The sequence below is a fragment of the Gavialis gangeticus genome, unplaced genomic scaffold (genome assembly GCF_001723915.1).
Source record: "Gavialis gangeticus isolate Ggan-Ray unplaced genomic scaffold, GavGan_comp1, whole genome shotgun sequence".
NCBI lineage: Eukaryota > Metazoa > Chordata > Crocodylia > Gavialidae > Gavialis > Gavialis gangeticus.
In genome coordinates this window covers 23,510,772-23,533,459 of record NW_017729025.1, presented here as the reverse complement: position 1 = coordinate 23,533,459, position 22,688 = coordinate 23,510,772, and the positions used below count along the sequence as shown (strand labels likewise).

Genomic DNA, 22,688 nt, shown 5'->3' with positions numbered 1-22,688 from the left:
AGTCTTCTGGATAAAGTATAATTTATATATGGTTTTATTAAATATTTAGTATAATTTGATACTGTTGCTGAGTGGTGACAGGTCATAAGTATTTTAGATTGTAGGCATATTACTCAGTTGTAGGAGAGGGGCATAAACTCTTGCAGTTTCACATTTGTTCAAATTTTTTTCAGGATGGCACTGGATCTTTAAAGCGCAGTGGTTCATTTAGCAAACTTCGTGCTTCAATTAGACGCAGCAGTGAGAAGCTGGTTAGAAAGCTGAAGGGAGGAAGTTCACGAGACAGTGAACCAAAGAATCCTGGGTAATTATCTATTCTTAGCTGTACTGGAATGCTCCCAATTTGTGCCCGTTTTGTAACCTAGCACTGTGACCCAAGTAGCCTTTCTCTTGTGGCTGTCTACTTTTCCTTTGTGTAGAACTGTGCTATGTAAAGAGGTCTCAGATTCCAGGTCTTTACTAAAAAGTAATATAGGGCAAATTTCTTAATCGTACATCTGAAAATTCTCTAATGTTAACTGCTGGAAAATTGTGACTTGCTTTTGGTATTTATAATCAGATCTTTGAAAAGAGCCTGTGGTTTTAGTGTGGAATACTTAATACTGTGGCAGCTGTAAGAAGAGTCTTCACTTAGAACATTTGTATATATTTTGTAGCCCTGTTACCTTTTTAGACCATCATAATATTATTATTGTACTTTATTAAACTGCTAAATTATTTTTTTGCACAAAGTTAAAGTATGGTCAACTTAATTTATTCTAACCTCGAAAAAGATAATTGGTTCAGCAGGACCCACAACAAGCATAGCATTAAAAATGTTTCTTGTATTAAAACTGAACTTCAGTGTTGACACAGTATGGTATTAAACTCTTCTGAATGAAGAATCTTGTAATCTATACACTGAACACATCTGTTTATGTTGTTTTAATTGCCTTTCTGCTAACACTTAAATTTCCTGTTATTAGGAATATGAAAAGGGAAAACTGCTCATACAGAAGGGGACATTATGTATTTGCCTCTGTAATCCTTAATGTTGAGAAGTTTTCAGGGGATCAAAGCATGAATAGTTATTGTTTAAGTGCTACTTAAAGCCTAAGAAGTATTAGCACTGAAAAAAATCTAAATTTCAAAAGGCAGAAAGTGCTGAAAATCTTGAAACAGGCTACACATCTGGGTTAAATCTTGACCTCAGTGAATTCAGTGGCAAAAATTTCCTTGACTTAAAGGGCCAGGCTTTCATGCCATGTGTTTTTATTATTACTTCTGATGTAATATGCCCACTAGATGCACAAAAATGTTTGTATACTGCTCCATGCAAACAGAAATATTCCTCACTGCGCTGCCCCTTCCACCCCCCATGTCCCATAGCACTCCAGTTTTAGCAGCGTAATTCCTAGCCACTTAGTCGGATTAATAGCTTTTACACCTTTAAAACAAACTACACTGGTTCCCAGTAAAGCAGTTTGAATAGCGTTCCTTTATTGAACTTCTGCCTGAAAGCATTCTAAGGAAGAGCATTTGTGGTCTTCATCCAGAGGGATGAGTAGTATATGGATCTATTCATTTATTATTAGAAATGGTTGTAGTGGTTTAAAATTCCATGCGATATCTGGGGCAATGATTTGGAAGCAGGTCTTCAACTAATGCAGGTCATCAGAGCTCCAGTGAAGGTCTGCCTCACTTCTTGTTTGTTTGTTTGTTTGTTTGCTTTTTGTGTTTTTTTAAAACATCTTGCAGACCTGTGATGAGTAATGATACGTGTTGCTATTTAATGTTTTGAATTCTCTACCTCACTGACATCTGACGTGGAAGTATATCCAACGTTACACCCAGTCAGATGATAGCAATTTAGCGAGCAGTTCGTTTTTGTGATGGTAAAGATATAATCCTACACTTGGTGAAGTCCACTGCAGAACTTCAGTTGAATTTATTGGTGCACAATTATGAGAGTTTTGGGGGGGTTTTCAGTTAAGGTAGCCTGGGGACTGACTGAAATTTAAAAAAATATGTAGTTCAAAGTAATGCAGAACTGCAACAGAGCTTAGTAAAAGAAATAAGGAAAAGGCCAAGTGTGGAACTAAATGAGTCTCATTCTTCCAATTTAATAGTTATAAATTGTTGCTTATTTTTATACAATTCTGTGTGAACTACACAGATAACATAGTTATGCAATTGGGTTTTTGATGAACCCATATCTTCAATTATATCAAATTTACCACCTTATTCCCTAATTTTTGCAATATTTAAATAATTTCTCAGTGTTGTTACAGAAGCAGGGTACTAGTGCTTGTTTCTTGAAGTTAATAAGTAAATAAACTGCAAATTGCTTTCTTTTCCCTTCCTTTAATCAATGACTAAAGAGTATTTCTACAGTTTGGTCCAGTATTCAAGTTTAGCTTCCTGACTTGTAGTCTGCACTGAAAACTCTTTGTGTCTTTGATGTATTTTTGAAGCATTTAGTTTTAACTTTTGTTCATAAACAAGGCTGTACTCTGGAAAACTCTGCTAATTAAAGGAAAACTTAATGAGATTTTATATGCTTTCTCCACGAACAAATAGTCACGTACACCTCTGATTTGGGGAATTTATTATGATAAAAATTTACTTATTGGAAAGAACAGTTTGATTTTTTTTTCTAGTTGTAGGATGAATCTGTAAAGGTGAGAGACTTGAAATTCATCTTTTGACTTGTAAACAAGTGAATTTCTTGTGGAAGTCAGTGGAAATACACCATAGACTCTCCATTTTTTGCAGAGTACAAATATTTAAAAAATTAATCTACCTGTTTTTAACAAGGTGAGCATCCTGCTTATAAAAGTAATATGCTTACCCCTTCACTCAAAATTACAAAAGCGCAGGATGGGGTTTAATAAAGCATTCACATAAATGTACAAAAATACTTCCCAATACATTCTTGATCCATAACAACTTTATTATTTCCCACAGTCATTTGTAACACTCAGTTTAAGATGCTCATAATATTTTATTACTGTTCCTTTTAAAACTGGCTATTTGATATATTTTTACATGTGCTGCAAATAGCTGAATGCAGAATCGCTATTGTAAGAGCTGCTGCCTTGCCAGGAAAATTGTTCTCAAATTTTCCATGAGAAATCTAGCAACTTCCTTTCTTCCTTTCCCTGTCTCTTCCTTCTCGTCAGTGATTAGGCTGTCACATGAGTTTTATTAGTTAAGTTAATGAATAAGCAGAAGAGCAGATGAACTCCAGAGTATTAAAGACTTAGTCTTTGTGCAGTTCTTGATAGAAAACTGAAGGAAGGAGGAAATAATATTTCTTATGCAAGTGCCAAACCTTTTTGGCTGGTGTTCTACAAATGAGCCCTGCATCCTCCCTGAGTGTCACTGCTCTCCCCTACTTGATCTGCTGCACTTTCTACTCCCTACCCTGTGCTCCTTGACCAAACTGCTGCTCTTCTTTCTCCTTTCTGCCCTGTACTCCTTACCTGATCTGATGGTTCGTTTTCTCCACTGTGCTGCCCGTCTCCTCCCCAAGCTGCTGCGTGCCACACAAAGGCTACCTGTACTACAGGTTGGCCACTCCTGCTCTGATGTGTTCCCAAATAGAATATTCAAAGTTTTTCATAAGGTAACAGGATGTCTATCAAAGTTGGGTCTTTAAAAATATGTAGCAGTTTGAAACTTGGAGTAACATACTTTTGCTGGGCACTTGTTTCATTTTTATTTTGCTTTCAAATTTTTCATTCTGATTTGCTGACAGGTGATTGGGTGGGTTGATCTGCTGTGATCAGTTTGACAAGTAGAACAGGGTAACTAAGTTGATACTGCTTTAAAAAAAAAAAGGAAAAGAAAAGCACAGCTTTTTCTTGTATCTCTGGCTTATGACTGAAGTGATGCATGCATCCCTACTATTTTTGCAATCCTATGTTTAACTTGAAAAATGCTACAAGTGCATTTGCCAAACTAATTCTCTTAAGTATGTAGGTGAAAAACTAATTACGTCTAAAGTAAATTGGCTGCTAATACATTTTTAAACGTTGAAATTTAGGCATGATAAAATGTGCTTATTTATTTAGCTTTGCTCTTCGCACTTCAGCAAAGATATAACAAATACTTGTATAGATTTGTACCTGTGGAATTTTTTGTTTTTGTGTAGTTTGGGTTTTGTTTTTGATAAACTTTTATGCTCTAACTTCTGGAAAAGAGATTTTCATTTGTGGTATTTTGTATGTGTTTTTGCAGATTAACAAACTTTGATTTTTTTTTCCCCAATGTATAACCTTTTATTGTATATTTTATATAAATAAATAACAGAGAGGTGAAAAACCCATGCATGATTCATTGCTTCTTTTTGTTGCTAACACTTATGTCAGATACTTAAATTTGTGTGCATTAAGCTGTCTGAAACTTTTAAAAATGTAACATCCCTTTCTTGCTGCATTCATTAGTGTAGATTCTTTTGATTTTTATTCTCAGTGTTGCAGACATACACATTCCTGTTTAAAGCCATTAGATGCACATTGCTATCAGCACACTTAATCTGTGCTTGTGTGTAGGGGTTTGTAATGTGCTTGCTGTGCAATGTGATCTTTGAGGGCAGACCTCTCAGTGTTACTAGGGTTCTCCACAGGTTCACCTGGGCAGATTACATTGCAGTTGGTGTTAGTTTGACAGACGTAATCACTTATTCAGAGTGGTGCTTTGGACACAGACAGATCGTAAAAGAGCCTGCTGAGGATCACATGCAGACTCTTTCAGATAGCAATACAGCATATTTCAGTGAAATCCAGCATGGCGATTATTTAAACTTGTAATCCTGAATTCCCCTTCCTATGACACACTTCAGAATAGTTAAGTCTTAAATGCCATTATGTTTGTGTAAACTTATACACCAACCAGAAAGCAGTTATTGACCCTTAGCCCAAAGAGTGTTGGATATAGAATAGTTTAATACAGTGATACCTTGACTATTAATGGTCCCTCCACTGTCAGAATACTGTTTCATGGCTGCTGCTGCCTTAAACAGTGTGTCCACAAGCATGATCGGTCTCACTCTTCCCACCCCCCTTCACTTCAAAATGACTGAAATGAAATGAATTTAGCAAACTTTTAAATTTGGCTTATAAGAATTTCAATGGTAATCTTTTCACGTAAGTAAGGCAAAAATAATAGACTCATCTGTCTATTTTAATATTTTGCAAGCTGAATGCAGCTTCTCTGTGATGAATTTATGCAGTAAGAGTTTTCAGAAACGATATGAATAATTTTACATTGTTTTAATCAAATGCTGCACAATGTAAGACTAAGCCTTCAGGTTGAGCATTGATTTGCTGTTATGATACTAAGAATGGAAATTGTCTTGAATGATTTAAACGAAAATCACACACCTAATGTGTGTGAAGCCCTAGGGAGCCAGGGGGTTATGTTTGTATTTGATCTTCTTTTATTTTTTTTAAAGACCATTCTTCATGTCAGGGGTTAGATCAAAGCTATTTTACATTTGCATTAATCTTGTTTTTACTTGTGTTTAGAGCTCTTAGCTTTCAGTTATTCTGATTGGTTTATCCTTGCATGTTCACTGTCCCGGTTGCAGCATGAAGCGTGCCAGTTCTCTGAATGTTCTTAACATGGGTGGCAAGGCTACTGAAGATCGTTTTCAAGTAAGAAGCCCTCTGATATTCTTACACAAGTAGATGCATTAGCAGGGTTCGGGCCGAAGAGCATGAGAAATAGTACGGTGCTAACCTTTTGGGTATCATTAAAGCCACAGTACAGCGGAGCACTCTTAAGAATGTGCTGAAGTCCATTTCTATTTGAACATTTAGGCACCTGCTTAATTTGGAAGTACCTGTCTCATTTCAGTTAATGGCAAACAGGTGCTTACTGTATCCCTAACAGATTCTGAATTGAAACCTGCATTGCGTGGTGGAGTAGATGAGAAGTTCTGGAATCTCGCATACGTGCATTATAGTAATTTATAAAGGAAAACTTGCAAAAGTTAAGTGTTAAGTATTTTGTTTAAAGAAGCATCTCCCAAATGGCCGGTGACTCCAGACAGTGGGCTTCCTCAAGTCCCAGCACTTGAGTGGCTTCTGAGGGTACACAAGAGCAGGGCTTAAATTTGTCTAATATGTGATGGTAGGTGTTTGTCTGCCAAAACCTAATCTTCATATTTTGCCTAACTATTCAGTGTGCCTGAGCACTGCTTCCCATATCTGTTTTCACATAATAAAGTCACCATTTCATATGTTGTCAAGGTAAGCCAATAATGTTCTGTGCTCTAAGCAGTGTTGTGCATCTTACTAACACAGTAACTGCAACTAACTTCTGGGGGGAATATTAATCACTTCATAACTAACATGCTGTAGTGTAGGGTCCACATCTTTATTTACCCCAGTGTAATAAAACCAGAAAAAAATGCCCACACTGCGGGATCTCATTTCACTGTTGAGTGGCATAAAGGTGTCTGTCCAGTGTTACCCCTAAAGGGCTTACTGCAATTTTCCGGTTCTGTAAAATTTATGTAAAGATGTTCCTTAATATGAACTTTGACCAAAAAAATCCGCTGAGGTAAATCATAATTCTGCAACCAGTGATAAAGAAATGCCTGGGACTTTCAAAATTTGACCATGTGGCCTTAGGGGCCTTATAATAATGGGTCTTTTCTACTGTATGTGATCGATGCCGTGCCAGTGAGGTATAGTTATCATATGTAATGTGTGAAGTACTGATGAATTATTTTTTACAAATTCCCTCTTTGCCAAGCACAGAGACACTTGACAATACCTCCAGGTGGTCAGCTGTTTCTCTAATAAGCATCTGTGAGGTATAGAAGGGGTGCAATCACAAGAAGACTATTTAGTATTGGTCAGGGAAAATGCTTATGTAAGGTTCCTTTTCATGTCCTGCTGTCACAGGATGTGAAGGTAAGCAATACCCATTTCATCGATTTCAGCAGGTCTTGAGTTTCATAACATATATTTTTTTTAAATCAGACTCGATAAAAATGCTTGAGATCTGGACTCCTGCATAAATATTTTTTTTTCTCATTTATTTTCATACAGGAACGAAATAATTGTCTGACAGACTCAAGAGCGCTGAGTGCCAGTCACACTGATTTGGCACGTTGAGGTTCTTGGACAGAAGCTAGCTAAAATTCCTTTGTGAATAAAGAAGCACTGAGACTCAAAGCTTTGGTTCCTCCTCACTCACTATAGGAACATCTAGTTCATAGACTCTGTTGCAATGGACTCTTGTTTTTACTTTTCTAAACAGTGACTATTTGAGATATAGTGTTAGGGAGTATTTTCTTCTAAAGAAAAACATATATATTGCTCATTGCACTGCTACCAGTCATGTTACTTATGTCAATTTCTGTAAAGAGATCTGAATTCCACAGCAGTCAGAAATTGGAAAAATATAACTCTTTAAAATGCATTAACATGCAACGGAGTATAACAGCTTCCAACTGATATTTGAAAACACAGTAAAAATGGAATATGTAGCAGTAAATGTATATAGTGCTGGGACAAGAAAAGTATAAATATGTGCATTGCTATATAAATTCCCAGTTGTGTGCTGTACTGCTGGGGGGCTTTCCCTGGCATCACTGATGGTCTCCACTCTAGGTACTTCATGTAAAGAACAGAGCCGAAACGTGTTCCTTAACCAACAGGTCTAGATACTACATTTTGTCACCAAAACGGTTGGCTACCTTCACTCCTAGAAGGCATATACAGCAACGCCACTAGCTTTGAAATAAGGCATTTTTGTTGCAGGTTTTACAGTAATCAATGGAGGGAGAGTACTGTATAGGTTGTTCCGATGAGGGGGGAAATAATCATTATAACCTATATCTTGTACAGTCAGTGCATATTTAGGCTTTGGGTTGCAACTGTCCCAGAGCAGCTGCTGCTGCTAAGATAAACTTCCATGACTCAGGTTGCTAACTCTTTTCTTGCCTGTCCACTGGAGTTCTTAACTCTTAGCAGCCTTGCTGGGGCTGGAAATGCTCCTAATTTTTCTCTGATGATCAAACTCTTGCCTCTTCCTGTTGATGGCACCAGCAGCAAATGAAGCAGGTGACTCTAGGCTGTTATACTGTGAAGAGGACCACTTGTAAAACTCTGCTGATGTTTAAGACATTTGGGTCCCCACTGAAAGCATCATGGCTTTATCTAGTGGACAGATCACACTTCTGATCACCCACCCTTGGTTTTTTTCTATATGCAATTAATAGATACGTTGTCTGCATATTGGATTGCTGCTGGAAAAGAGTATAGAACATCAAAGTATTTTGTAGACACTAACATTTTTGGTTTTTCTATGAAACTTGTGATTTTTAAATCAAAACATATAAGTATTCATCTTTTTGCAAAGTTTTGCTACTTACATGCAAGTTGGAGGAGAAAATAAATGTGTGTCCATGTATTTGTAATTATAGTTACGAGCTGGAAAGTACAGAACAACATTGACACTGGGGAGAAGCTGGACTGCTATGCCAAGATAAGCCTAGCACCAAGGACAGTGGGATAGAAGGTGGCAACAGCATTTATTTGTTTAGCTGTGAAATAGTCATTAGAATGATAACTTTTTAAATGTCAAAATTTGACCAATTTGCATCTGGTTTTAAAATGTACAATGGCTGATGCGAAAAGGTGCGTGTGTAATGCACTTGACTGTGTACTATGAGGTACTTCCTTAGCATCTCTAAAGAAAAAACTGGTAGGTAGAGGGTAAGCTCACCATGAAAACTGTTTTAAAATGCTGAGACATGATGCTGCTAATGCATAGAGAGTATAGTGCAGAGTAGTGCAATTTATTGATGAACCTGAGGGAGAACAAGTTGTTGCTCTACTCTTTTAGATATAGCTAAAGGGGACTTGAGTTTTTTTTTAACATTTTTAAAGAGGTTTTTATATTTTTTTTTTTTTTCCTTTTAGTAAAGTCTCAAACATATTTGTGGATGAATTCAGTGATCTGCTCAAAGTCTGAATGTCCAGCCCTGTAGGACTTGCTAGGCTGGGCAGACGTCTGGGATGGGCAGGTGGACATCTCTCCTGTCGTGTACTAGTTGCACAGGCTCACAGCAGAGATCCCCAGCCAGTTGCTGTCTGTCCTGCGGTCTGGAACGCCATGTCCCTTTGGCAGTAACTGTGAGGGGTTTCTGGTGCGGTGGCACCTAAAAAGCTGCTGTTCCAGCACCTGCACAAAGCCAGTCCAGTAGGAGTGGCACAGGGAAGAGCCTTGCACAAGTCATTTACACAGAATAAGATGTTTCAGTCCTGTGAAGAGCCTCTATAGGAGTCTGACTTCCTAGAAATTGAGCTAGTCTGACTGAAACAGGTCATTTCTCAGTGCAATCTCAGAACTTGTTTCCAAGCCTATGTCTTTCAAATCTGAATGAAAATAGTTTTGAAACCTCTTATCACAACTGGAATTTGTGTAAATAGAAATTGTTAGAATTATTTAAACATAGGTCGGGCTAGCAAAATTAGGACTATTGTTATGCTCTTGACAACTGACGGCTGTAGTACGGAGCTTCGAGTGTGGGGAACCTTGTTATTTTAGGTTTTTTGGTAGCCCTTGTCCTCCTGAGCTTTCCAATGTGTCTGGGGTGCTTATAAAGAATTCTTGCAGGGGATGATGAGCATAAAATGTTGGCCTGTAACCCATCAGACAAAAGTGCTCCTGCGTCAGTTTGCAGAAGTGTGTAATTCTTGTTCATGTCCATGTTCAGAGACGCATGAATCTCAAGGCAATGTGCTTTCTTAACACAAACCCCTATAACAGTAGCCAAATGAGAGAAACCGTTGAACAGCACTGCAGTGTTCATCTTAAGCCAATATGCTACTTGCAGTTAAGAACTTTATAAAGTCTGAAAATAGATCTTAGCCTCAGTTTCTTCTTGTGTTTTAAATTATTAAAAACTTACACATCTATTTTGAGTGGCTGTCTGAATTTACCTGGTTCAGGTAGGAATATTTCCATTTTCAGTTTGTTATATTCCCTGCCCTGTTCCAGTTCTAGCTGACACCGCATGATGGATGCCTGGGTTGTGACTGGAGAATGGTTCCTGGATCTTGCTGACCAAAAATGAATAGTTAGCCTCTCTGAATTGAATGAAGTAGAGGGAAGGTGCAAACCCTGTGCAGCACTTCCCTGCCCTGGTCCCTGCTTGCTCAGTACAGTGGGGTCAACTCAACTAAAAAGTTGAAGATGGATCATTTTAAAGAGGTCCAGTTTCTCCTAATTCTTCCTATGCTACATCAGAGTTATTTCTTCTTGGGATTTAACTTACGAAAGTATCAGACATAAGAGATTAATGATCCAAAGGTGCTTATCACCCCTGCATCTTTCCTGTCGTGTACTAGTTGCTAGCAGTACTGTCAGCATTTTTCTTGAGTTAAGATCTAACGAAATATTGTAAATGTGGCAGTCTCTCTCATAACTGTTAGTTTCCTGTTCGGTTTTTTTGACTGAACAAAAGGCTAATTTACTGTTGATCCTCAGCAAAGCAAAAGCATTTAAAATGAACCATGGAAGACCAGATTTAGATACCTTCTCATTGCACGGCTTTTGCTTTGTTTTTTGTTACTTTTATAGCTAAATGACAGTAATTCATGAAGGTTAAAGCTTATCAAATATCTATGGTTAAACTGTACAGTTAATTCCAGTGATTTTGAAAACAGGAAACGAGGTATGGCTGTGTTTTGTGTGTGTGTATGTTGTTAAATGGGGCAGGCAGCGATTCTCCAGAAGTGCATTTGTAGTGTGATAGGTTCAAAGCGCACTTTAGTTTTTGTTACACAGGTCATTGACTTTGGTCTGAAAGCTGCTAAGAGTCGGGTTCTTGTATTTCCACAGCTGCTGAAATTGAAAGAATACGTACCGCGCGGAAGGCGAGATGTTTACCGTTCTGTTGTACAGACTTTGCATATCGTACAAATGCACATTTGAAATATTAATACAGATGCTCTTTTAAAACTGGTTAGTTTGGGGGGAATTGTGACACTTTAAACTCGATTACTTTGGGGCATTTGCTGCCTCAGTACTTCAAATGGTAATCATCACCAGGGGGTTATTTTGTTAAAGGCCTTTACAAGGCTAGCTAGTCACCCATGCATGCATGAATTGAGCTCAGAAGGTCTAAGGTACATTCTTTTGAGAAAATGAAGGCTTGTGTTGATAGATAAATGGCAAAACTGTTTATATCCCATTAATTTGTTATAGCTTCCAGATAAAGTACTTAAAAAATCGTAGCTAAATTTCAGTTATCACTATAGCTACATCTTAGCACTGAAATGACCTAGGACTGCGTATTTGGAAATTAATTATACAACAGCAAAAGCCAAATTAGACTGAGTTGCATACAGTTTGGGATAGACATGGTGAAAATTTCTAAAATAAAAATGAGAAATCTTTGGGGTCTCTCTACATTCATCGGCTGTGTTGTTCTTGAATTTATGGCTGCGAATGTTTGTTTTATTTTTATTTGAAATGTATGTCAATGTCTTACAGAATTTAGAGACGATAGTACAATAGTTAAATAGAGCTGAGGTTCTATGAAATCACAAAGGGTATTTTGTGTATCTGTGGGATGAGAGATCGATAGCATCCTGAAGGATAATCATGGCACTTTTTTTTCTTTTTAGGAAGAACTGACAAAGATTTTTAGTTTTCAAATGTGTGGACTGGATTATAAAAACAAACGAATGAACAGAAAACCCACCTAGTTTAAAACCTTCCAAGACTGACTTCAGGGCTTTGTATCTGTCACTAAGTATCTTACCCTTTCTTAAAACTGCTGAAGGAGAACAGGATTCTGAATTTAGCTGAGGAGAGATAAGAACTAAAAAGCTTCTTTTAAAAGAAACCCTTAAATGTAAGAGCAGTAATTCACTGAGACTTAAACACAGAACTTGGTATGAAATAAAAAATGGAGGGTTTTTAGCCAGCTCAGTTGTGTGTCACTAGTTTTGTAATGCACTTTTCCTTATGACCATCATTTTCTTTGCAGAGAACAATAGTTTTGTCTTGCTGTTCTAGTTTTCAAAAGCAGCCTGTTCCAAGAAGTGCATATTGTGTTTTCTTTGAACGCCTCTTGTTTGTAACATGTTACAGAGCTGTGGTCTGATTAGAAGCTGTTTAGACATTTCGAAAGTGTCGTGTAGCATTTATTTGCAAAGTGCAAAAATAAAATATTTAAATGGAGTCTTAACAATAGTTGTATATGTTAAATTGGGAATGTTTGTGCATTTTCGAATGTAAATCGTGTAAAGCACGTAGTGTGGACTTCTGTACGGAAGCAAACCTCAGCTGTGAAACCCGAAGATGAATAAAGTTGTATAAAGGGAAGGTTTCTAAATAAAAGTGCATTTCTTACTTAACAGAAGAGGCTACCACTGGAACAGCTAGGACTTGCAGTGGAGAATTACCCAGTTTTAAATTCTGCTGAAATAAATTCGCCTTCTAGCTCCCTCTGAAATAACTGCTTAGTAAAGCCAGCTTTTCTGGGTTTGACACATCCTGACATGTCTTGGATTCAAGTGTGCTAATTATGCAACCACATTGTTACAAGGCATATAGTTCTAAATTACACAAACCCTAAAAACAGGTAAAGCAGAATAAACAAAATACAAAGCCTCTTCTCTTCGAATACTATCTAGAAATTTGTAGCTTAAAATTGGACTGAAAGTCAAATAGATTTTCTAAGTTGGGTTTTGCATGGCTGCCACAGTCCTGGATCATACTGGTTGCAATGATGTTTAGACCAGGTCCACCAGGTTCCTCTGCTGTGGAGTATTCTTAACGGGACGAAATCACTTATTTCCCCTGAGTTTGAGCTGCTGGTATTGCCACTCATGTTCCCAGGCTTTGCAGTTGTGCAGGGGTCCCTGATGCATTAATTATGTCTTTATTATGGTCATCTTTGGGGCCTGCATCTTCCTAACCATTCCCACCTGACTTTCTAGACCAAAAAGTCGGTACCACTGGTATCAGCAGAACACAGCAGTTCCAGATGTGATGCACACAATTCTCCAGCTGTGTTATGGTTTAAGAAGAAAAATCTGCTTAAAGCAAGTCCCTACACCCATTTTATTTGGTTGTAAAGAATTGGGTAGCTGTGTTAGTCTGAAGTCAGGTAAAAGGTAGGAGACTAACCAGTTACCTTATTAACCAGTCTGAAGTGCCACCCTGCCCTACCTTCTGCCATGTAGATGTAGCTTGGGCCTAAACTAAGAGCTGCTCTGACATGCTTACCAAAACAGCAGCAATCAGCCTCTCTAATAATGTGTGTGAGGACAGGGCATTGTAGTAGATCTTACACTTCAGTTTTTAAAGTGACATGACCAAAGCAGCTTTTGGATTCTTGGGAATGCGGTGTTCAATAGCCCTACCACACTTTTTTTTCTGCAAAGAGTTAGTGACTAGAAACAAGTAAAACAGACTAGACCTATGATACTAGACACTACCAAGTTTGTGAACAGGAAAAAGTATGTAACTAACATAAATTGAACTGTGCTTTTTGATAAAACTCAAATTATTCACTTGGTGAATCTGTTTGCTGCTAGGAGATGGAAGGTCGTGTAGATCTGGAACTGTGAAGAGATATTCTGTACTTGAGAGATCACACTTTTCCAGATGGAAGTCACACTCACTTTACTGCCATCCTACAGAACCCTGTAACGGAAACATATTAAAAAGCAACTCCCTCCGTTGTGTTGCTGTGGTGCAGTAACATACTAATGTAATTCACCAATTGTGCAGTATGGTAAAAGTGGTTTGAACTAAGACCCATGGAGCAAAATCCTTCCCTTCCCTTTGTTTCTAATCATTTGTACGTGACCACAAACTTCTGGGTGTAACATCTCTTCTACTGCATGGGTTAATGAAAGCAGGCTACAATGCTTCAGCAACTCTGACTAGAAGATGTGACTGTTGATCCTCTGGACTATGGTGTACACGGAAGAGGTCTATGACCATTAAAGCAAGACCATCAACGTGTATGCCTAGGCAAGAGTATGGAGGAGTGGAGGCTGACCAAGATCTGGCATCCCCCCCTTCAGACCACTGAGACAGAATCTGAAAGCCAGGCCAAGTCCAGGTGGTTGGTGCCTTGACGGTTGTAACTTCTGCCAGAGAGCAACAGATCACTGCTGCTGACTGCCTTGGTGAGGGCATGTTTCTGTCAGGGTGATGTTCCTTTGTGCTTTTCCAACCAAGGAGTACTTACAAGGCAGTGGGGGGCTAGGGTTTTGAGGTCTATACTCACTTTACTCTGGAGGTTGCAACACTGGTATTTTAAAGGAACTACCCCATCATGTGTAGCCCTGCCACATTTCCACCAGGCCCTTCAGTCAGAGGCAGTTTACCAGGACTGGAATAGGTAAATCAGAAACAGTGGCCACCACGTGTGAGCGCCCCCCCCCAGTTCACCCTTCCCTCTGAGCGCTGCTGGGAGGGCATGGGGGGATGCATGCCCCTGGATCAGCACGCAAGGCAGGCTGGGCTGTGGGCCACTGCAGGCTGGTGCCAGGGCAGTGCCAGGCTGTTCCCGGCAGGGGTGTTGAGCCAGGCTGGGCTGGGCTGGGAAGAGGTTGGGGGAGCCTGCAGCCCCTCCCGTAGCCCTGCTCCCAACGCTGCTGCCTCTGGCTCGTCCAGGGGTACTGGTGGACAGCTTCCACTCCTGTGCTCACTGTGGGGGAACCAGGGGGTGAGGTATATGCCCCCCACCATCCTTGGCTCCCTCGTACTGCACCCCTGGATGAACCACTGGGCTTCAATTGTCCCACGACTCTGCTTGTCCAGGGCCACACTCATGGTGAATGGGGCCTCGGCTGGGCCAGGTCTTGGGACAATCTCTACAGTGCAGGAGGGAGTGGGGCAGGGGTGAATGATTCACTCCTGCCTCACTCCATCCTGCACTGTGGGGGTCTTGACCCCTAGCTCCACTTCTCCTTCACCGCTGTGGGGGAGGGGCAAATTAAGGCCCCCAAGGTAAGGGGGGGAGTGGGGCAGGAGCAGGGGCTGGGGTGAGTGCGGCCCTGGCTGGGCCAGGTGGTGGGACAAATGGAAGCCTGGGGGGCACTCTTGGGCCTCTACTTGTCCCACCACCCAGCCTGGCCAGGGCCCCACTCACCCCAGCCCCTGCTCCTGCCTGTGCTGCACTCCCTACCTCATCACGGGGGGGCCTCGATCTGTCTCCTGCCGCAGTTCTTGTCCCCACAGACTTACTGGGGGGGGGTGTATGCATGTGGGTGCTCAGCCCTCCTCGCCACCTATGCAGCACCTGCCCCAGCCTTACTCTCCCTCTTTTCCTGCCCCCCCCTAAAAATCAAGAAAAAAATATAAAGGGGTACATGAGCTGAAACTTTGAGACTGAAGAGGTACACTTGTTAAAAAAGGTTGGAAGCCCCTGTAGAACCTTTTTAGCTCTTTGATAATGCAGACCAGTATCTAGTAACAGTTGCAAAGATGCAGACAATTGATCAAACTTCTCCTCCCTGATCAGTCTCTCAGGTGGAAGGTTCATAGTCATAAAGCTAGATACAGACATTGACTCTCACCCCAAGGCTGCGTATATCCATAAAAAACTTTTATTGCTGGAATATTGTATGTACATATTGGGCAATCCCACATAAATACCTGAAGGGAAATGCCTTTCTTCATTGGTATGAATTTCTGAAGCAGATCCCTGTAACATTTTCACAGTGGGCTTTTTACACTTATTCCCTTGACCCCTTCCAAATTTACTGTATAGAGGCAAAAAGATAGAGGCAGATGAGGAGCAAAAACTACTCTTAAAGTTCTCACACCTCCAGGCTGCTGCAGTGCAGGTCTCTGCAAATACTCTGCCTGTGGTGTTCGGCAGACCATCAATCTCATCAACAGTTGATTGGACCATGTTATCCCAAGTGCTGGAGAAAATCTCTCATCCAATGAGCTAGAAGAAAAACAGAAGTAAACTTTATGTGCATAAAAACTTGATGTTCCGCACTACACCCAGTAGGAGTCTGCAAGTAAACATCCACTAGAAATTAAACTCCCCTAGTCTTTTAAATTGTTTGGCTACCTTAAAGTTGTGCTCTAGAGACTGAGGGCTGGAACAATGGGTGACTGTACTTTATGCACATCCTCACTCTAGCTATGCCTGTGCCATAGAAGTGGAAATCAGATTTTTCTTTTCCTTAGCAGTACCTCAGGTGTGCTCTAGCCCCTCCTATCCTTATGCTTGGTGATGAGGGGAAACAGGCCGTGCATTCTTCTCATCCTTTCAGCTGCTTTTGGTTCACATTAGTGAGGCTTCCAAGGGATTATTCCATTGTCATCCTCATTAGATGGTTATCAGGACTTGATGCAAATGTGGGAGGAAGTAAGCTGGTCTCTTGCTGGTTGACATTGCAGCACTGACTCCAAAGAAGAGAAGACTCAAAAACTCAAGTCTTAAGGGTGACTGCTTCAGCCAGAATTTAAAAAGCATCTTTGCATCTCAGGAAAAAAAATGCCCTACAGAAGTTGTTTTCTAGCCTCCATCACTGATCTCATAAAACATATCACTTGGATTTGCACTTACCACCATTACACCATCTGGGTAGACCTTCAGGACATCTATTTCCCTACTGCAGTCAGACCTAACAGGAAGGTCCCATAGATACCTCAGATTTGTATGGCTCAGGAACACCGCTCATCCAATACAGCCTATTCGTAATCCCAAGAGTCTCCACCCCGGTTCTCATAGTAGCCATGTACTTCAGACAGCAAGAGGCAGCAGTCAGTCAATCTGTACCAAGGCAACAGGCAAGGGAGAAGGCCCTTCTCCCAGCTGCTGTTCTGACACCTTCTTCAACACGACACAAATGTTCCACCCTTTACAACTGTTGGTAAGTCCCAAGTCTAATTTGTCTCCACATAAAAAAAGATTATAAGTCTTTGGATGCTGACCGCCAGCTCTTGGCCACGTGCAAGCATTCCATTTCTACAGGGAGAATCACAGTTCTCCAGGTAGAAACCCCAAGCATACAAATGTTCACAAAAGTTTCTCCCAGACTAAAACTGGCAGTTCCAGGAGAAAATTAACCCACCTGCAACCTGGCAGAAGTTGCTCCCAGGAGAGTTTCTTATACTTCTGCATTTCTCTAGCAGCTATTTCAACTATACTGTAACATCTGCTACATCTTTTAAACATGCACCCTTGCCCATGAGCTTGGTCAAAGTCCATCTACCTTTTCTCATCCAGCAGCATTAAAATTCCTCGAATGACTGACCAAAAGATTTCTGCCTCACAGGGGAACAAACTTGGTTCTCATGTGCCTGAGGAGGTTGCCTTTTGAACCCATTGTTCCATCTTTCCATGGAAGTGAATTTTCTAAACAGCTACAGTTGTTGCAAGAAAAATCGACAAGATCCAACCCCTTGAGGTGGATCCTGTATACACTGGGCTCTAGCCAGATAATGTCCTTAAGAACCCACCTCACGTTCTTACCCAAGACAGTCACTGAATTCAGCCTCCATCAGCATTTTAAATTGGGGACATCAGTTACTCTTTGCCACAATGACTCCAAAATCCATCTCCAGATATGTAGGCACTGCTGTGGAGCTGTCCACAACAAGGGTGTCCATCTGGACAAACAGTCAAAGGAGTTAGAGCTGTTACCCATAAGCAGAGCTCTCTGAACTATGTTTTTCATATCTATAGATCACTCTGCTCCTTAATCATGTGCAATTTAGACTCTTAAACCAGTTCCATGGAAAGATGGAACAATGGATTGAAAAATTAAACAGAATATAGCGTGTTTTTCTCTTTAATCCCTCAGTACAGCGGATGAGAAAGGGCAGAGCTATGAATACCCTTCAGGTACTGCTAAAGCAAAGAAGGTCTCCAAACTCAAATATTAGGGTGTATGCCCCCACACTGAGGAGCTGCATGCAGACAACAGATTTTGAAAAACTTCAGTTACTGACAGGTAACTTCTTTGCCTTGACAAATCCTCTCTGTTTCATGAAAAATTACAATAGTCATATCCAAGTATCTGTCAGCCATTTGATAAATCACAGGGATGTCTACTCCTGCAACATTGTGGGAGGGGGTGGATTTCACAGTTTTCTTTTCTGAATTTATCATTTATAACATTTGTTTTGGAGGAAAGCAGAAATAATATTCCAGCAGACAGCTAGAAAATAACCTTACCAAAGAGTTTTATCTTCTGCACAGCTGACAGGCCATTGACTTACACAACTATACAATTCAGGGCACATCTCCCCTAGAAAAGTATGTTCATCTTTGTCTCCTTACTCAAGCAACAGGGAATACTGTCATTAGCCATATAAATATGTAGGCATTATCTGAACCCTGTCAAGTTCGTGGCCTCAAAAATATCTTGTGGGAAGAAAATTCTATTATTAGGTCTCAACAGGCTTCAAAAAAGATGCAAAGAGTGTTTTATTTTTATATACACACAAAAAGATATAAACCTTCCTGTGCCAAACTGCAAACTGGACATCAAGTCCTGGAGACTAAGGAAAAACTAATGTTATTCCATAAGTGCATACCAGGGAATTTCTTCTACTTCTCACTGCAGCAGGTACAGATTTCTAGCAGCTACAGAAAACTGAACTAGATGGTCCACTGGTCTGCTGGGGCAAAACAATTACACTCCTTTATAAATTGCATTTAGGACACCCTGACACAAGGGAAACAAACCTAGGGTCAAGTCATCTTTCTGGATTAACTGTTGCATGTCAGTGTGCAGAAAACCACTTACCTAAAACTGCACTGAGCTATGTTTGTCTCACTCACTGCATCAGTTACCTAAATCATAAAATACAAAGTTTCAGTAAAGGTGCTCTATGAATACATATTTGCATTTATCACAAGCAAGTTTATTTAATTGCAGATGACTGAAGCCAAGTCAAACACTTGCTTATTCAAGCCTGAAGCTGAACTGGACTGGAGGATAGCAAAGATGATAAAAGGCTTGGAAAGCAAGTCGTACAAGGAGAAGCTAAAGGAGCTAGGCATGTTCAGCTTGTGAAAAAGGCAGTTAAGAGGGGATATGATAGCAGTCTTCAAATGCTTGAAGGGATGCCATAAAGAAGAGGGAAAACACCTTTTCTCTCTTGCTGCAATGTAAGATGCAAACTCCTGCCTTGAAATTGCAGCAAAGTTGGTTTAGACTGGAGATCAGGAAAAATTTCTTCAGTGTCACAGTAGTGCAGCAGTGCACTGGACTGCCTAGGGAAGTTGTGGACTCTCCATCCCTGGAGGTGTTCAAGAAGAGGTTGGACACCACTGGTTGGGGTGTTCTAGGTATAGCTCTGCCTATGTTCTACCTTGGGTATTCCCCATGCTTCTGGGCTTGGGTGGTTGCTGCATGGAGCTAGGAGGAAACTCCTATGATTAATACTCAAATTCTGAAAGCTCCTGCTTACCTACTGCCTAACCCTGGAGAAGCCTGAAGTCCACAGGGTTTAAGTTTATTCTAGCAAAGTTCTCTGGGAACCCAATGATCTGCTTCTGGGCATACCGAAAACTGCCTAATTCCTGACACTGCTGAACAGCTGCACAACTGAGCCCCACTGGGAGCTAGAAACTAGGTTTTCCTCTCATAACATGCATACCAGATAGGCCCTCGTGTAAGCCATAGCAGGAGGAGGCAGTGATGATTGTGCACTTCCACCCAATAGTTCAATATTTAGAGCACTCTCCCACTGGATTATAGGAAAGAAAGGCTGGAAAGGACCTCCCAAGATCATCTAGTCCAGCCTCCTGGTCTAGACAGGACCATCCCTGACTAAACCATCCCAGCCAAGTCTGTCTAACCTGCTTTTGAAAGTTTCTAAGCATGGATACTCCACAACTTGTCCAAGTAGCCTGATCCAATACCTGGCCACTCTCATCTCAGGGTATGGGTGTACTGGCTTCCTCTGCCCAAGAAGAGTTTTACTGGCATGGCCCATGTAAGCGAGGGCTTTAAGCACAGGGTAAGAGGATATTTTTGACATAGGCTTCTCTCATTCCTTCTTGCTGAAGCCATTCCACTTTGCATGGAATAACTCATTATGCACCCAAGGGAGGGTGATCACAACTCTAATTCAATATAACTTGCTCCCAAACATTTTGGACCTCTGCCAGCCCTCAGACAATGTCTGTATGCCCTTATCAGACTTTTAAAGGTGCACAAGTCCAGGTAACACCACAGTCCACTTCTCATGGCCTGACGGACCACTATTTGGTAACCCCAACCCAATGACTGGGGCACTCAACCTGGGTTACATTGGAAGACCTGGGTTACAGTCCAGTGAATACCAGGTGCTTAAGTGCTGCAATAGCAAACACTTAAGTGCTTTCATGCATCTTGCCCTTGGTCTGGATTACTCAGGAGACTCTCTGAGTAACTCTCAGTGACTCTCACACTAGCCAAGATTTCTAAAGAGACCTTTGAAGGATACATCAACCTCCTTCAGCTTTCAGAAGTCCACAAAACAGACTCTCATCACCAAGCTCTTCAGGGGAAAGGCCAAAACGCTGGAATCTGAGAGGCCCGATTTCCCTTTTAACAGGTAAAAGCACTCGAGTCAAACCCCAAATTCTTAAGTCACTGATTACTCAAGACAACATCTGGCTTGCTTTCTGATGCCTTTGCAAGAGGAAGATCCAAGCTACGGCTCAAAAAACATATCCTAATGCACCAGGCAAGATGTGATTTGCACATCCTACTTCCTGAACCAGAAGCAGTGTCACTGCCTTAAAGTAGTACTTGGCTCTTCTGAGAGGCTGCATGGTGCAGTGAATTTATAATTCTGACTTGCCTCCCCAAAAAACTCTTCTCTACCTATGATGCCAATTCACTGAAAATAAACTACCCTCTCTTGAAGAAACAAAACATTACCTGTGTAGCCAAAACCACAAACCCAAAGAGTATTTCATATCCTCTGCTTCTAGAAGATGGGTGAGAATCAACATCAGTGAGACAAGGCGCTGGAGAAATTCTTCCCATACTACTGCCAAAATACCCAGGAACCTTTCTTCACTGAATCTATGGAAATTGCTACAAGCAATACAAAACATTGCTCCATTTGTTTGAGCATAAAATAAATGTACATGTTCCTGCAGAAAGTTGTTGGCTTCCCTTTGGTTTCTAATTCTTCTACTTGGCCCATTCAATGGTTCTGCACAGCAGGAAGTAGTTTCTGACTTCATACCTGATTGATGCACACTACTGGAGTCCTGAATCTCGTACTTAAACTATGAAGCTGTGCTCCAAATGTCTGCAAATACTGAGCTTTCACAACAGAATCTCGTGCTCCAAATTCACATCGAAACAAAGCAGCAATAGAGTCGATGATCACGAGGCGTACCATGCCTCTTGCAAGCAGCAAGGGGATTCTTTTCGTAATGCAGCTGGAGAAGGTGTCCTACCACAAAACACAAAAGCATTCAGCATTAAAGCTGGTTAGGATATATATAGCTTCCTATACAATTCTACCATTTATGGAACTGTATTCATTAATTAAAGGAGATGAAAGGCTGGCTGAACTTACACCATCTGTAGCCAATGGAAGTCTTTAGAGTTTCATAGGGTGTAAGTTATGGCAACATTTCTCACAGGGTTTTCAGTCAGTCATTCACAAAGCTCCAGAAAACAAAGAACTCAATAGTGCAATCTTGAGCTACTACTTTTGGCAGTCAAGCTCTCAATAAGTGGATGGGACTTGACTTGAGAGTAGTCAAAGTCCTCAGCGTATTAATAAGTGACAAGGCAATGACAATGGATCTGTGATAGCACAATATACCGTTGCTATATTAAACTATAATAACCAAAACTATTAGAAATTAACAATATCTGAGATCCCTTGTTCATGCAGAATTCTATCCAAATGTTTCTTAAGTCCCCAGAACATTTCTGGTAATGGGTTATTCTCTACTGGATGTCTGTCAAGTAGTTTAACCTCCTTCTATCACAAGTTAAAGCTCTTTATCTTGGAAAGGAAGACTCACTGACAAGGCTGCACTCATTGACAGGGCTCAGCATCCCTGCCACTGAGCCACAGTTGCTGGGGATGGCCTCACCCCCGCAGCCCAGCTTGGCCCCAACATGCGGCCTCGTCCGGGGCTGAGTGAGGCCAGTCCGGGCTACCCCGACAGCTGCAGCTCAGTGACAGCCACTCCACCCACCCCAACTGGGCTGGGCAGCGCTGCACAGAGTCCATCCTCCCATAGTGGTGGGGGGCAGGGGGAGAAGAAGGGGGAAGAGCCCCTCCCCACCCCTTGGCAGGAGGAGCAGGGGGAAGAGCCCCCCTCCGGGAGCCAGCCAGCCTTGAAGAGCCCCCCTCCCCACCCCAGGGGGGGAGAAGGAGGAGGAGACCCCCCGCACCTCCATAGAGTGCCCTCCCCCACCATGGGGGGGGAGTAAGAGGGGGAAGAGTCCCCCCCAGCACTGACCAGAGCCCGGCTCCCCACTCCATGGCGGGGGGAGAGGAGCAGGGGAAAGAGTCCCTGTCCAGAGATTGGGCAGCCTCCCTGAGTCCCCCTCCCCACCCCATGGCAGCAGGGGGGGAGAGGGAAGAGCCCCCCCAGCACCAAACAGTGCCCCCCTCCCTGCCCTATAGCAGTGGGGGAGAGGGAGGAGGGGGAAGAGTTGCCCTCAGGGGCCAGGCAGCGCTGTGTGCTGGGATTGCTCCTGACTGTCAGGAAGCCATTGAGGTGG

The 22,688-nt window shown here is 41.4% G+C and overlaps 2 protein-coding genes across 4 annotated transcripts in view; one reads left to right on the top strand and one right to left on the bottom strand.

Annotated features, from left to right (window-relative positions):
- Positions 1 to 12,336, top strand: part of KLC1 (kinesin light chain 1) — an 82,250-nt gene extending 69,914 nt beyond the window's left edge. For 2 of the 3 annotated variants that reach the window (XM_019518505.1, XM_019518506.1), the window contains 3 exons: positions 174 to 304; positions 5,573 to 5,639; positions 7,044 to 12,336. In XM_019518505.1, coding sequence (XP_019374050.1) covers positions 174 to 304; positions 5,573 to 5,639; positions 7,044 to 7,109 — 264 coding nt within the window. In that variant the 3' untranslated portion in view covers positions 7,110 to 12,336. The remainder of the gene's footprint in view (positions 1 to 173; positions 305 to 5,572; positions 5,640 to 7,043) is intronic. The other variant, XM_019518507.1, reaches the window with a different exon arrangement.
- A 3,224-nt stretch (positions 12,337 to 15,560) lies between these two features.
- The window catches only part of XRCC3 (X-ray repair cross complementing 3), a 49,029-nt gene continuing 41,901 nt past the window's right edge, over positions 15,561 to 22,688 (bottom strand). Inside the window, exons 7-9 of the mRNA XM_019518502.1 lie at positions 21,184 to 21,396; positions 18,744 to 18,790; positions 15,561 to 15,925 (exon numbers count right to left, since the gene is read on the bottom strand). Coding sequence (XP_019374047.1) covers positions 15,688 to 15,925; positions 18,744 to 18,790; positions 21,184 to 21,396 — 498 coding nt within the window. The 3' untranslated portion in view covers positions 15,561 to 15,687. The remainder of the gene's footprint in view (positions 15,926 to 18,743; positions 18,791 to 21,183; positions 21,397 to 22,688) is intronic.